General features: G+C 43.3%; 1 protein-coding gene across 1 annotated transcript in view; it reads right to left on the bottom strand.

Moving 5' to 3' along the window:
* ssh2a (slingshot protein phosphatase 2a) overlaps positions 1-7,327 on the bottom strand; it is a 109,425-nt gene extending 102,098 nt beyond the window's left edge. The window contains exons 1-2 of the mRNA XM_084313791.1: positions 7,254-7,327; positions 958-1,001 (exon numbers count right to left, since the gene is read on the bottom strand). Coding sequence (XP_084169917.1) covers positions 958-1,001; positions 7,254-7,316 — 107 coding nt within the window. The 5' untranslated portion in view covers positions 7,317-7,327. The remainder of the gene's footprint in view (positions 1-957; positions 1,002-7,253) is intronic.
* Positions 7,328-16,736: the final 9,409 nt, after the last annotated feature.

Here is a 16,736-nt window from a genome sequence, read left to right as displayed (position 1 = left end):
GGAATACGCCCTCCTGTCTATCCTCCAGTTACCAGCTCACAGCTGGAATACACCCTCCTGTCTACCCTTCAACCACCAGCTCACAGCTGGAATATGCCCTCCTGTCTACCCTTCAACCACCAGCTCACAGCTGGAATACGCCCTCCTGTCTATCCTCCAGTTACCAGCTCACAGCTGGAATACACCCTCCTGTCTACCCTTCAACCACCAGCTCACAGCTGGAATACGCCCTCCTGTCTATCCTCCAGTTACCAGCTCACAGCTGGAATACACCCTCCTGTCTATCCTTCAATCACCAGCTCACAGCTGGAATACACCCTCCTGTCTACCCTTCAGTCACCAGCTCACAGCTGGAATACACCCTCCTGTCTATCCTTCAATCACCAGCTCACAGCTGGAATACACCCTCCTGTCTACCCTTCAGTCACCAGCTCACAGCTGGAATACACCCTCCTGTCTATCCTTCAATCACCAGCTCACAGCTGGAATACACCCTCCTGTCTACCCTTCAGTCACCAGCTCACAGCTGGAATACACCCTCCTATCAGTGCCAGGGATTGAACCAGCAACATTGTTGGCCTTTCTACCTCTAGGCCATTCTCTTGACCTCTAGGCCAAGTGTCTTTTAAGTCTATAGCCCTCGTGAATGGGTTCTGATAGCCTTATGTTTGTGGCATAAGTTCACTGTGTGGTATTTGAGAGACTTTGAACCCTTCATCCCAGCGCCAGAACCCCACGTCACCAATGATGTAACCCACCTAAGCCTCAACAAGCAGGGGAAACTGGATCAAGGCTCTGGTTCTTCTCTTCTTAAATACTGATGTCCAAACCCCCCCTGGTGGCCTGAGCATAGAATTACAGTGGTCACATTGAAATTAAACTGGCAACCAGAATTCCTATGGACGTGCAGATGACCGAGTGGACAGATTTGTAGGAAGACAAAAACAGTGGTCTCACCTCCTGGTCTGGGAGCGACGGTCATCATCACCACTGCCCGCCTCCTGAGAGAGAGAGAGAGAGAGAGAGAGAGAGAGAGAGAGAGAGAGAGAGAGAGAGAGAGAGAGAGAGAGAGAGAGAGAGAGAGAGAGAGAGAGAGAGAGAGAGAGAGAGAGAGAGAGTACAGGTATTACAGTCTGACAAGTGGACTACTGGTAAACACTGATACCCATAAATGCTGCCACTGAGAAAATATTTTCTTTGACAAACAGGCCACTGATATGACAGCCTAACATTTCAGAAAGAGCACATACATACTCTGGCATTAAATTGTCTGCAGAGTTTTGGGCGCCTGGCTGTTTTAGCATCATCACCCCACCCACCCCAGTTGAGTCAGACTCAATTAACCTTCTCTTTAAAGAGTGTCAGATTAGCTGGGGGGTGGCTAACGTCAACCCCTTTCATCTGTGGCTCAGTCGCAGGGTGAGGCCGGCCCGCTATTTTAACTGAAGCCAGAACAAGGCACAGAGATAAGACTGTCCCTCTCTTTCATTATCTCTCTCTCTCTGAAATCCAATCATCCTCCTCCTCCCACAACCACAACCATCCCAAATACGCACAGCACACACACACGCACGCACACGCGCACGCACCACACAATTTTAATCCGAGCTTGTATCAGTAATCCCCCCCCCTTGAAAAACTCAGGGAACTTTCTCTCTTTGGCATCAAGCTGTCAATCCTGGGCTGTCAGTGTGTGGGCAGCCGTCAGCTTGCACGCACACACACACACAGACACACACACACACACACACACACACACACACACACACACACACACACACACACACACACACACACACACACACACACACACACACACACACACACACACACACACACACACACACACACACACACACACACACACACACACACACACACACACACACACACACACACACACACTGATCCCATTAGCTAGACTGACATTGCCTCTGGCTGTCTAACGATGTTGGGTAAATGTAGTTAGGAGGGAACATGGTGACACTGGAGAAACAGGACACTGTAGCAAGGAGAAATCTACTGTACCACACAATGGAATCACACTCACAAACACACATTACGCACGCACGCACGCACGCACGCACGCACACACACACACACACACACACACACACACACACACACACACACACACACACACACACACACACACACACACACACACACACACACACACACACACACACACACACACACACACACACACACACACACACACACACACACACACACACACACACACACACACACACACACACACACACACACACACACACACACACACACACACACACACATATATATATATACACACACATACACACGTGCCTCTGAAAAAAATGCTTAGCCAGGCAGATTTCTAGGGCTAATGTGAAATGGGATACCACCAGGACACCATTACACTAGCACTCACACACATTTTAGTCGTGGGCAGGGACCATATACCTACGTTCCGTATCTGATTAAGTCAACATACCATAATAAGCCTGAACATGGCCATGATTCTATGGACAAGCTGGTCTCCATGGTTACCATACCAGCAGTACATGTGGACGTATAGGGGATAGGTCTTTTAGCCAATGGAAACAGAGGATTTAGTGTGCTGCTAGGCAGATTATACAACCACGTAGGCTGACAATCCTCCTGCTGTGCTCATAGTAAACAATGACTAATTAATCAAGGGGTCAATAATCGGAACGCTTAGCTTTAATTTAGCTAAACGCTAATAGGAGATTTATGAGGGCCCGTCGGAAAGACCCTTCACAGATGACTTGCCGTGGCGGCAATGACATGCCAGCTGTCCCTCCCTCCCTCCCTCCCTCCCTCCCTCCCTCCCTCCCTCCCTCCCTCCCTCCCTCCCTCCTCCTCCTCCTCTGTCACCAGTCCTCTCCCTCTGTGCACCTCCTCCGGGCATCTCACAGGAGTCAGGAGCTGGAGAGCTGGGAAGTTCCACATCAACATGGGTCTCATGACAAGCAGCTGGTAACCTCAGGTATTTTACCTACACAACAAGGCTACACATAATATCCTGACTTCTCTGCTCAAAGTCCACCCTAGAGTGGAGACGTGCTGAGCTGCTCCACTGACTATCAAAAGGAGGCAGCTTTTTTGAAAACTCTGTTAACACTTTGAGTGCCAGCAGGGGGCGCACGATTTATCGCTTGAATGCCAGCCTTTTTAGACTGATTTTCCGATATTTCATAATTTTCACGGAGCTATTTCTATATTCTATATTATGGCTATGTGTCTAATACACCCGTCGCTTATCAATGACTTGCTTGCAGTCAACATGTACGAAACGGATAGTTTTTTCATCGGTACATTTCCGTTTTATACCATTTTGAAAAACGCTAGTTTTTGGACATTTCCAGAAAATAAAAAAGATTCTGTGATAAACCTCCTTTAGTGGAATACACAAAACACGTTGTAATTTTTCGGCCTATTTATGAATAGTTTTCAAATAAACGCTAGAGTATATGTGTACTCATGCACGCTAGAGAAGCGGGCTGAAAAATCGATTATCTATTTCCTGGTCAACACACACACACACACACACAAAACTGGTAAAATAGATTCCTTACCTCACATCAGATGTTCTGCAAAAAGATTATTCCAATTCCTGATCGCCATTCCAAATATCGATCGCGTTTATTGATCCAACGTTAGGTACTCAAAACACATATTCCACGCTGTTCTGAGTGTCTACAATGAATGGGATCGGCTCGGGTTACATGCCTGATAAGTAAAATGTGGATTCCGGAGTTTTCTTTTCTCATCCATTTCCATTGAGTCCAATCCAATGGATGCATTACCATCCGGGAGACGATAAGGGGCGGTATTTTCCCTGTTCGAGCTCAGAGCCAATCCCAATGGTAACGTGAGGCTAGATTGATGAAAAATTTATGGATATCGCTAATAAAAGCAATAACAATTAAAAAACAAGACTTCTCGTCATTGGCACTCAACGCATGGCATGAAATAACGAGATTTCTCGTGGCTGGCACTCAAAGTGTTAAGGTACCCAGGGCGTCTGGCGGGTGAAATGGGTGCATTTCTCTGGCTCATGACTGTTAGCACTACCATACTATTATGTAGGCTGTGTCTAAGGTAAAGGTAGGGCGCCCTACACTGCCAATGGAGCATCTCCAGAGAAGAGTTGCTAGATGACATCACAGATTTGTCTAAAATTACCCATTATTATCTTAATGTTAACTTTGATTGGGTGAATTTTCAATCTACATTGGCCTTGTCTGTCTAGTCTATGCTAACAAGGGTTAGCCTACTAAAATAAGTAGAGGAATTGATTCACCTTGCTACTCTGAAAGCTTTTCTGAAACTCACATCATTCAGCTTGTTTGGCATTAATATACTCTCTACCTCAAATCAAATCAAATCAAATCAAATTGTAAAATGCACAGTAAAAACAGGTGAAATGTTTGGTCTATTTCTTCAGGGTCTTATTGCCCATAATTTTGTAGACAGTTCTGTATGTAGTATCTACAGTCACCTTATTAGTCCTCAATATAGGACTAATATGGGCTCATATGTTTTGAACTCTCTGTAGTTAGTTATAGCAATGTTTCTCATAGGTTAGGCTATTTGTAGCGCTGGACAATATATCGACATAGTCTATACGGGCCCTCTTCATGGCAGCCATTTTGTAATATTGTCGCAGGGTAAACAGGTGTAATTAATATGGTCCCACTCCATTCAGTTGTGCCGGAGCTAGGGCTGTGGTATCATGCATGCTGTCTCGCTAAAATGGTTTTTGCACACCTAAATCGAATGACTGAAACCCTAATTAATGCAGTTATAACATTATTAACTACACCTATGGTAACCCTATGATGACATGTCAAAATGGCCGAAAAAAGGCCTGTTGTCCAAACTGTGATATCTTACCATGGATTTCTTAATTTCTTAATTAATTGATTTCTGAAATGTTTGAGAATGGCAGGTAACAGATTAAATTGACCTATAGATGTCAAACACTGCACTCTTTTCTTGATCCTCCAATCACAAACTGTTATTTGCCTCGGTCCAAGGGAAGCAACAGTTGTGATTGGTAGGATCACGAAAAAGGGGCAGGCTTGAGATAGGTCCATTGATTGTATCTCACTTTCCATTACCGTGCAAGACCAATATGATAAACATCGTTTGGATGATCTGACATGTGATTTTTTTTTTATTCCATACCAGATATTGTAATATAACTATACTACTACTACATATGAATACCTTTTTTTAAATGCCTTCTGAATATCATGGTATTCAGTTTTTTCCATATCGCCCAGTTTGTGGTGGTGTCAAGCCAGGTTGGGGTGAGAGGCACAGTCGAGCTATGGAAGATGGACTGTGTGTATTTAAGACAAGAATCAGTGCTTTTGTATCGGTTTGGAAAATTCATTTTATGGTATATATGGGAATCAGTGTACAGTGCTAACAGTGCTGCTATGGACTAATCCATTTACCATGTTTTGCATGGCTGTCTCATGTGATCCTCCATGGACAGGCATCGCTAACTAGCCTAGAAAACAGTTGGTCACAGACAAACACTGAAGCCATTCTTTGTCCATTTAGCTACACTCTAGGATGGGGAAACAAACTATTCCTAAGTACCTAGATGCCTACTTGTGTAGGTTCCTATGGAAGCAGGTGGGTACACACAAGCAAGATAAACACAATAGGCATACCATTTTGGAAACTGTCAGGGAAGCAAAGTGATCGGCATTGAAAGTCCAAAATAAAGGACAGGCGTTGTGGTCCTGCTTCCTCGAGGTCAAACTAAGAGTCTCTTGTCATATAGAGCACGCTAGTGTGACTTTAGGCCTAGTGCTGTAGCTTTACTCGCTGGAGGTGTGATAAAGCAGAGCATCATGGTCATGGAGTAAAGGTTGTCCACCACCACAGAGGCCTGGACCTCAGTGTCAGAGAGAGTAAGAGGGTTCCCCCTGCATCCAATGGGATCTGACAGCTGTGTCACACTAACCTGCTTTCCTCCCATCCCTGTCTGTCAGACAGGCAGCTAGTGGCAGTGATAGTAAACTGGTAACAGTAATACAAGCTATAGTACCAGTAGTAGTAGTAATAGTAACAGTGATAGTAGTAGTCATAATAGTAACAGTTATAGTAGTAGTGGCGTTATTAACAACAGTAAGTTAGTAGTAGTAGTAGTAACAGTGATAGTAGTAGTAGCAATAGTAACAGTGTGATAGTAGTAGTAACAATAGTATCAGTGATAGTAGTAGTGACATTACTAACAACAGTATGCTAATAGTAGTAGTAGTAGTAGTAGTAGCAGTAGTACTTAGCAATAGTACCAGTGATAGTAACAGTGACGTTATTAACAGCAGTAAGTTAATAGTACTAGTAGTAGTAGTAGCAATAGACCAGTGATAGTAATAGTGACGTTATTAACAGCAGTAAGTTAATAGTACTAGTAGTAGTAGTAGCAATAGACCAGTGATAGTAATAGTGACGTTATTAACAGCAGTAAGTTAATAGTAGTAGTAGTAGTAGTAGTAGTAGTAGTAGTAGTAGTAGTAGTACTAGTAGTAGTAGTAGTAGTAGTAGTAGTAGTAGTAGTAGTAGTAGTAGTAGTAGTAGTAGTAGTAGCAATAGTAGTAGTAGTAGTAGTAGTAGTAGTAGTAGTAGTAGTAGTAGTAGTAGCAGTAGTAGTAGCAATAGTACCAGTGATAGTAGTAGTGGCGTTATTAACAGCAGTAAGTTAATAATAGTAGTAGTAGTAGTAGTAGTAGTAGTAGTAGTAGTAGTAGTAGTAGTAGTAGTAGTAGTAGTAGTAGTGGCTCTGCAACGTTAAATGAGCGTCTTGGAAGTCAAATTACTTTGGAATGTCTCCATCAAGATAACAGCATGTCCATGTTGCTACAAATGGAACGCACAAGCAAAATATTGTTGTAAATTCATTCAGTGATATGAGTGGTCAAACATCCTGTTTTCTCTGCTGCTGGGGTGGGACGGTTTTGGCTTTCGAGGGAGGCTGGCTGATTAGCAAACATTAGCAGACATTGCTATGTTAGCAGCAAGTGCAAAACTTCGCCGGTTGACGCCAAGAGACATACTAATAAATACCGTAACTTTACGCGAGGCCAAGGGCTTCACATACCTGCACATTTGTGCAGAACTGTGAATGGCCCTCCCTCTCCAGGCAAGCAAAGATGTCAGGCTACTAACCGGCTGGGTTTAGCCACCAATACACACAGTCACATTTCAGTCATCGTTCTACTCACAGACACGGAGGGGCTGGAGGTGGTGCTCGGTGTTGGCGAGCGCTGAACGGTGACCAGTGCCATTCCTGCTCTTGTTGGTGAGACGGTCACCTCGGGGACATTATTTTTGGCAGAAGGTGTGTGTGTGTGTGTGTGTGTATGGGTTGATCGGTCGTTGCTGGGTTGCTGCTGCCAGTGCCTTGCCTTCGCCGGTGTCTGACGCATGCGCCTTAGCCACCAGCTGTCAAATTGGGTTGGCCTGCCTTGGCTGGAGAGGCAGTTAAATCATTTTGTGTCCTGTACTGTGCAGGACAGTGATGCAACAGTAGCAGGACAGTGGATCACAGTGATGTAGCAGGACAGTGATGTAGCAGGACAGTGATGTAGCATCACAGTGATGTAGCAGGACAGTGATGTAGCAGGACAGTACATCACAGTGATGTAGCAGGACAGTGATGTAGCAGGACAGTACATCACAGTGATGTAGCAGGACAGTGATGTAGCAGGACAGTACATCACAGTGATGTAGCAGGACAGTGATGTAGCAGGACAGTACATCACAGTGATGTAGCAGGACAGTACATCCAGGCATGCGTTGTTCATGGCACGGGGTACCACTCAGTGGTACCTCACTGAGTATTAAAGATTTGAGCAGAAGCGCGTGCACGCACATGCGCGAGAACGCGCTGCGCTCGGCTCGGATCGTTGTGTTTACCTGCGGCGCTACCTCGCATTATCATAACAATAGCCGCTATAGGCTGGTGTCTTCAACCAGTCTGGGACTCTTTGTGATGTAAATATGGAACGTCCCAAGTTGCCGCTGCCCACAGAGTGCACTGCCGTCCAAAGGTGAACGACGGCGAACGAAGGGCCAAATCAAAACAGCCGTCAATTCCGAATTAGCCCACCCACCACCACTCACCCCCGGACAACAACACACTCTGCAAACAGCAGCAACCCGGGACATTCCATATCTACATCACAAACTTCGGGACTGAGTAGATAATTAATTAATCTTCTCTTTATTTTTATTATTTATATTAAAACTGAATCAAACCATAAACAAGGTTGCCTGTTGGGATGTTAGATCCTAATGTGAAAAACTGATTTTATATGTCTGCACTTTATGTGCTCATTTTATGCCTGTCTTAATTCTGTTGTGAAGCACTTTGAGCTGCAGTTTCTGTATGAAAGGCTATACAAACAAAGTGTATTATTGTGCGCGAGGGAACATATGCGCATGCGCGCGGGGCCGCGCGTGCGTGTGCGCGCGCGCGTGCGCGCGGCGTCATTATCCTGCGTGGCGGCTCAGCCCATAATAACAACGCAACGCTGAGTACATCACAGTGATGTAGCAGGACAGTACATCACAGTGATGTAGCAGGACAGTGATGTAGCAGGACAGTGATGTAGCATCACAGTGATGTAGCAGGACAGTACATCACAGTGATGTAGCAGGACAGTGATGTAGCAGGACAGTGATGTAGCATCACAGTGATGTAGCAGGACAGTACATCACAGTGATGTAGCAGGACAGTGATGTAGCAGGACAGTACATCACAGTGATGTAGCAGGACAGTGATGTAGCAGGACAGTGATGTAGCATCACAGTGATGTAGCAGGACAGTACATCACAGTGATGTAGCAGGACAGTGATGTAGCAGGACAGTACATCACAGTGATGTAGCAGGACAGTGATGTAGCAGGACAGTACATCACAGTGATGTAGCAGGACAGTACATCACAGTGATGTAGCAGGACAGTACATCACAGTGATGTAGCAGGACAGTACATCACAGTGATGTAGCAGGACAGTGATGTAGCAGGACAGTGATGTAGCATCACAGTGATGTAGCAGGACAGTGATGTAGCAGGACAGTGATGTAGCAGGACAGTACATCACAGTGATGTAGCAGGACAGTGATGTAGCAGGACAGTGATGTAGCAGGACAGTACATCACAGTGATGTAGCAGGACAGTGATGTAGCAGGACAGTACATCACAGTGATGTAGCAGGACAGTGATGTAGCAGGACAGTACATCACAGTGATGTAGCAGGACAGTGATGTAGCAGGACAGTACATTACAGTGATGTAGCAGGACAGTACATCACAGTGATGTAGCAGGACAGTTAAAGGTGTATTCCACCCAAATGGTTAGCAGGACAGTGATGTAGCAGGACTGTACAGTACAGTACAGTGGACAGTGGTAAAATGGCTGCAGGACAGTTAAAGGTGTATTCCACCCAAATAGTGTTAAAGGTTATAACCCAAATCGAATGATTTAAAGGTGTATTCCACCCAAATTGTTTTAAAGGTTATAATACAGTAGCAGTACAGTGGATCACAGTGATGCAACAGTAGCAGGACAGTTAAAGGTGTATTCCACCCAAATGGTTAGCAGGACAGTGATGCAGCAGGACTGTACAGTACAGTGGACAGTGGTAAAATGGCTGCAGGACAGTTAAAGGTGTATTCCACCCAAATAGTGTTAAAGGTTATAACCCAAATCGAATGATTTAAAGGTGTATTCCACCCAAATTGTTTTAAAGGTTATAATACAATAGCAGTACAGTGGATCACAGTGATGCAACAGTAGCAGGACAGTTAAAGGTGTATTCCACCCAAATGGTTAGCAGGACAGTGATGTAGCAGGACTGTACAGTACAGTGGACAGTGGTAAAATGGCTGCAGGACAGTTAAAGGTGTATTCCACCCAAATAGTGTTAAAGGTTATAACCCAAATCGAATGATTTAAAGGTGTATTCCACCCAAATTGTTTTAAAGGTTATAATACAATAGCAGTACAGTGGATCACAGTGATGCAACAGTAGCAGGACAGTTAAAGGTGTATTCCACCCAAATGGTTAGCAGGACCGTGATGTAGCAGGACTGTACAGTACAGTGGACAGTGGTAAAATGGCTGCAGGACAGTTAAAGGTGTATTCCACCCAAATAGTGTTAAAGGTTATAACCCAAATCGAATGATTTTAAAGGTGTATTCCACCCAAATTGTTTTAAAGGTTTTAATACAGTAGCAGTACAGTGGATCACAGTGATGCAACAGTAGCAGGACAGTTAAAAAGGTGTATTCCACCCAAATTCTATATGAATTGAAAATGGGGGACCCTGATGGAAACAAGACAAACGTCTTTCTCAGGTCTGCATCCCCTTAACAATTGTATGTATTGAGCCGTACTGTATTGTACCCATTCTGCAATCTGTTAAATAAAGTTTTCATTCATTCATGGTTAGCAGGACAGCCCCATCACAATGTGCAGGAGGTGTGTACAGTAGCAGTACAGTAGGTGTACAGTAGCAGTACAGTAGGTGTACAGTAGGTGTACAGTAGCAGTACAGTAGGTGTACAGTAGCAGTACAGTATCAGTACAGTAGGTGTACAGTCGCAGGACAGTTAAAGGTGTATTCCACCCAAATGGTTAGCAGGACAGCCCCATCACAATGTGCAGGAGGTGTGTACAGTAGCAGTACAGTATGTGTACAGTAGCAGTACAGTATGTGTACAGTATCAGTAGGTGTACAGTAGCAGTACAGTAGCAGTGCAGTAGGTGTACAGTAGCAGTACAGTAGGTGTACAGTCGCAGGACAGTTAAAGGTGTATTCCACCCAAATGGTTAGCAGGACAGCCCCATCACAATGTGCAGGAGGTGTGTACAGTAGCAGTACAGTAGGTGTACAGTAGCAGTACAGTATGTGTACAGTATCAGTACAGTATGTGTACAGTATCAGTAGGTGTACAGTAGCAGTACAGTAGCAGTACAGTAGGTGTACAGTCGCAGGACAGTTAAAGGTGTATTCCACCCAAATGGTTAGCAGGACAGCCCCATCACAATGTGCAGGAGGTGTGTACAGTATGTGTACAGTATCAGTACAGTATGTGTACAGTATCAGTACAGTAGGTGTACAGTCGCAGGACAGTTAAAGGTGTATTCCACCCAAATGGTTAGCAGGACAGTACATCACAGTGATGCAACAGTAGCAGGACAGTTAAAGGTGTATTCCACCCAAATGGTTTTAAAGGTTCTAATACCCAATTGTGTTATGGTGTCTTCCCCAAATCCTTTTAAAGCTTATAACCCCAAATAGTTTGAATGAATAAATGAATGAAATGGGACTATGAAGTCTTTATTTGTAACACATGTGAGATGGGCAGCACACACGCATTCCTTTGGGGGGGTTGCCATTGATGTCATCTGCGCTTGACCCATCCTGTCATCCTTCATCCTGTCGTGGGTCCGCTCCAATACAATACCTTGCCAATCCAAGTGCTCCTGTTCATCTTCATCAGGGACGTGACAGCATTAGCGATCAGTTCTGCATGTTTTTCCATTCTTTCGTTTTTAATTTTGTATGTGTATTCCCACAAATAGCTTTAAAGGTGTATTCATCCCAAATGTTTCTAAAACTTTATTCCACCCAAAGTTAAAATACTACTTCATGTTCAACTCCTAAAGGTATATATGCTTGAATTACATTCAAGTAATCTCATGACTTCCAGCTGGCTATAATGGAGGCGGTGAGCCCTCTAGTGTTCAAACATAAATAAGACACTATTCTAGACAAAATGAATTCTAATATTCTACACACCGGCGCCTAATTGTGCCTTAAACTAAACACAATTACAAAATATATATATATATATATCGGAGAAGCTACCGACATAATCAAAACACTCATATGGCCCTTACACTGTGTCTACGTACGTGACTTCTATTTTTACTTCTATTTTTTTTACATGCTATACTATTTTATTTCACTTATCTTTTGTCTAGCAGTCTCTGGAGCGTAACAGAAAGAAGCATTTTGTATAAAAGTATTCTGTACTTCTGTATGACAACTATTAAAGAAACTTGAACTTGAAACTTGATACATGACATACAGATAGACAGTACTGCTACATCTATACATTTATGACATACCAGATTTGCAAATACAGTACTGTTTGTGATACATGGCAGGCATGTTAGACATCGTTTTGCCTCCTGAGCACAGTGATGTACAGGTGCAGCTCAATAAATTAGAATATCGTGGAAAAGTATATATTTAGCTGTATTGATGCAGTCATTTGTGCAAAAGGAGCCCCAACCGCGTGAATACTTTCGGTAAGCAACAAGCCCTTCCGCGTTGCTCTGATTGGCCGAGCGTGCGCATGCACATGAGCCGCAACAAGCCCCTCAGCCAGGCAGCAATACTAAGGTCCGCTTAATGCAATTTATACAAATGGAAGTATTGATTTCGCCGTAACGAATCATTAAAAAAATATACCGTTAACTGGAATATGTTGTTTCTTTACACATATGTTGGATTATGTAATTGGTTTGTCATGACAAACCAATAAAAAAAGACAAACCAATTACATAATCCAACATATGTGTAAAGAAACAACATATTCCAGTAACTTTTTCTGATCAGTTAGGAGTTGTTTAGAAACAGTGTAAATAATAACAATCAAATAGCACACAAGCTAACACTACTACTACAAGCACAACACATAAACAAGCACATCATTTGTGATCAACTGTAATCCTCATTGTGCAGGTGTTCTCAGTGAGCATGGTGAGGTTATGTGCACACATTCAGATTGTCTTGTCCTTTCATGGTGCTGGTCCTCAAAAAAATTGCAGTTACTTTGTTGGGCAAAAAGAGCAATAGACTTAAGCTAAATTCAGGCAGCCAACCACGTCCAATGGCTGCCGATATCCTCCACCCTAAAAAGGTGCAGGATCACAGAGCCTGAAGAAGAGTGGAGCAGGAGACCAAACACACCCAGGACAGGATGACCACAGTCAGCAGATGAGGGATGGAGCAGGAGAGATGAGGAATGAGATAGGACTAAACAGACCAGTAAGTAGTGATTCCGGGCCCCCTGGGAGACATGCCAAGGAAAGAGAAAAAGTAAAGCATTGTTAGTTAGTATTGTGGCTATATGATGCTAATTATGTGAGTTAGTCAACTGGCCTACTAGAAGGCCTTTTATATGAGATCAAGTCAAGTCAAGTCAAGAGTTTTATTTGTCATGGCATACGGATATACAATGAAATGCGGGTGGTCTTGCCCGCAACGATGTGCAATTGGTACAACATATAATAGAATCCAATACAAAAAAATGTGTGCAATAAAATTGTGCAATAACAGGTAGCAGGTAACAATACATTTGTGCAATAACGGGTAACAGTTAACAGTTAACAGTAGTAGTAATAGTAGTGCAATACACTGTTACTGTTGCTAATACTAATTTAAATTGGCCTTTCCTTTTGGCAATATATTTGGTATTTGGTATGGTCAAATATTCAGTATACTCAAGTCCAATTATGGAATATGGGTTTATTTCTGTGGCCACTACTGATGACCATTTTGTATAATGCGTCATTGACAGCAACATCATGTGAAAATGTGCCCCATTGCATTGGAGCCTGGTGAGAGGATACAACATAGTGCTATGTGTCTAAGTACTAAAGCGATCAGTGAAATCTTGGCCTGTACAGCAATATCAGAACCTGAACCAATCCCAGCTACTCACATAACCTAGTTTTAGGTAGAAGCATAAATGTCATAACCTGGCAGATCTCAAAACAAACTGGTCAGACTACTGCTTGACCTTACTCCTAGAACCCACCTCACCCCTGCCCACTTTGACAACCTAGGATGGCTTAGAGTAGACGACAGAGTACAGCAACTTGCAATGGGCCTGGTCAACAAGATACACTATACGACTAAGGTACCCATGTACATGTCAAAATACTTCCCAAAGGTCAGTGAATACCACGATCACAACACCAGAGGGAGCTCCACAAATCATGTTAAACCCAGATTCGGCTCAAACAAGGGACTAAACACGGTTCGCAATTATGCCACATCGATGTGGAACGCCCTACCCAAAGCTGTAAAGCAGGGGTCAGCAACCTTAGGCACGAGTGCCACCATTGGTACACATTATCTAAACCAACATGGCACACTAGCAAATGTGTAAGAGGAACCTTTTTGGAAATGTTGAGTTACCTCCCCATGCAGTTACCTCTTTCACAGCCATTGGCAGTTGCACAGCCTGTTATTTATGGTACTGTAGGTTGACTGATATACCAGGGATATTTCATGGTCAGAGCCAATGAGAAGGGTCAGTCTGTTGTTGTTTGCCGAACATTGAGTGTTAAACGCCATTTTGAGACCAAACATGAGAACTTTAAAGGATGAGGCAGACAAGGCTGAATGTGTCCAGGTATGGCAAGCAAGCATCTCATAAAGACGGCAGCATTCTCTTATATATTTATGAGAGGAAAATGGTTATTAAAACTATTGCTATGCACGTTGCCTATATGGATGGAATAGAATTACAGATCTGTTGGAGATTTACATTGTGATGTGGTGTCATAATTAACCTTAACATTGATATGGCACACTGGTTAACAAGAACATTTTAAAATGGCACTTTGTATCAAAAAGGTTGCTGATCCCTGCTGTAAAGGAATGTGAATCACTACCCACTTTCAAAACCACTCTCAAAGAGCAACTACGGGAGACTGCAATTCGAAACTGGACCCTGTAAATGTCCTAACCCAACCCCCTCCAATGTACAGTAAATTACCAAGTATGGTTTCGTCAATATTCCAATGTACAGTTTTGCTTGTACAGTTGTACAGTGTACTTAGTATAATAGTAGTAGTAAAGTATAATTTCTGGGTACTTTTTACACCCCTGTTTATGATGAATTGAAAATGGGGGACCCTGATGTAAACAAGACAAACGTCTTTCTCTGGTCTGCATCCCCTTAACAATTGTATGTATTGAGCTGTTTTGATTGATTGATTGAAAACTTTATTAACAGATTGCAGAATGGGTACAATATAGTACAGCTCAATACACACAATTGTTAAGGGGATGCAGACCAGAGAAAGACTTTCGTCTTGTTTACATCAGGGTCCCCCATTTTCAATTCATCAGGACAGACATACATGACATACAGATAGACAGTACTGCTACATCTATGTACTGTACTGTACCCATTCTGCAATCTGTTAATAAAGTTTTCAATCAATCAAACACAACTACTGTACATAACGTTAAATAGACCGTGAACGACGTACCCCCCCCCCCCCCGCACACAACCTACAGCATAACTTCCCACAGTAACGTTAACCAAATACTGTGGGCGACGCAGCCCCCCGCCCCCCTCCCACATACAACCTACAGCATAACTTTTATATCAGTATAATACAACTCTCAAAGCCAACGTAGAGTTTGTGCACTACTGTACATTTTAACTAGCACTTACCAGCCTCGGGACTCGGCAGTTCTGTTGTACAATGTGGTAGAAAAGATCGCTCCTGTGAATTGAAAAGCAAGCCCCGCCCCCAGCCTAGTGAATGAGAAAAGCCTGCCCCTAGTGGAGCAGGACAGTCCCTACACAGTACACTACACAAAATGATCACATCACTGTGATCCAATGTCCTGACTCCTGCTACATCACTGACCTGCTACAGTACATCACTGTGATCCAATGTCCTGACTCCTGCTACATCACTGTCCTGCTACAGTACATCACTGTGATCCACTGTCCTGCTACTGTTGCATCACTGTCCTGCACAGTATGATGAATTGAAAATGGGGGACCCTGATGTAAACAAGACAAACGTCTTTCTCTGGTCTGCATCCCCTTAACAATTGTATGTATTGAGCTGTTTTGATTGATTGATTGAAAACTTTATTAACAGATTGCAGAATGGGTACAATACAGTACAGCTCAATACACACAATTGTTAAGGGGATGCAGACCAGAGAAAGACTTTCGTCTTGTTTACATCAGGGTCCCCATACATGACATACAGATAGACAGTAGGCCTACTGCTACATCTATGTACTGTACTGTACCCATTCTGCAATCTGTTAATAAAGTTTTCAATCAATTCAATCAATCAAACATGTATATATTCCCTCCCCGCCGTATGTATATTTCTCTCCCACCCACCCACCCCCTCCTAATGTACAGTCCCCTCCCCATCATATGTATATACTCTGTCAGGATCTAGGGGTAACAGTACTGTATATTTGAATACCGGTTATGTCACAATTTACAAATGTATCAGTACTAAATACCTATATGTCCCTAATACCCTATGCCATAAATGTCATGTATGTTGTGTATGTCATAAATGTCTATATGAATTGAAAATGGGGGACCCTGATGGAAACAAGACAAACGTCTTTCTCAGGTCTGCATCCCCTTAACAATTGTATGTATTGAGCCGTACTGTATTGTACCCATTCTGCAATCTGTTAAATAAAGTTTTCATTCATTCATTCATTCACAACTCTCAAAGCCAACGTAGAGTAGAAAAGATCGCTCCTGTGAATTAGAAAAGCCAGCCCCGCCCCCAGCCTAGTGAATGAGAAAAGCCTGCCCCTAGTGGAGCAGGACAGTCCCTACACAGTACAGTACACAAAATGATCTAACTCCTACTGCTTGGCTGGCTAGTTGACCACAGGGCAG

The sequence above is a fragment of the Notolepis coatsorum genome, assembly GCF_963971535.1.
Source record: "Notolepis coatsorum genome assembly, chromosome: 1".
NCBI classification, from domain to species: Eukaryota; Metazoa; Chordata; class Actinopteri; order Aulopiformes; family Paralepididae; genus Notolepis; species Notolepis coatsorum.
The sequence above is the reverse complement of the archived record's forward strand: the minus strand, read 5'-3'. Positions and strand labels throughout refer to the sequence as shown.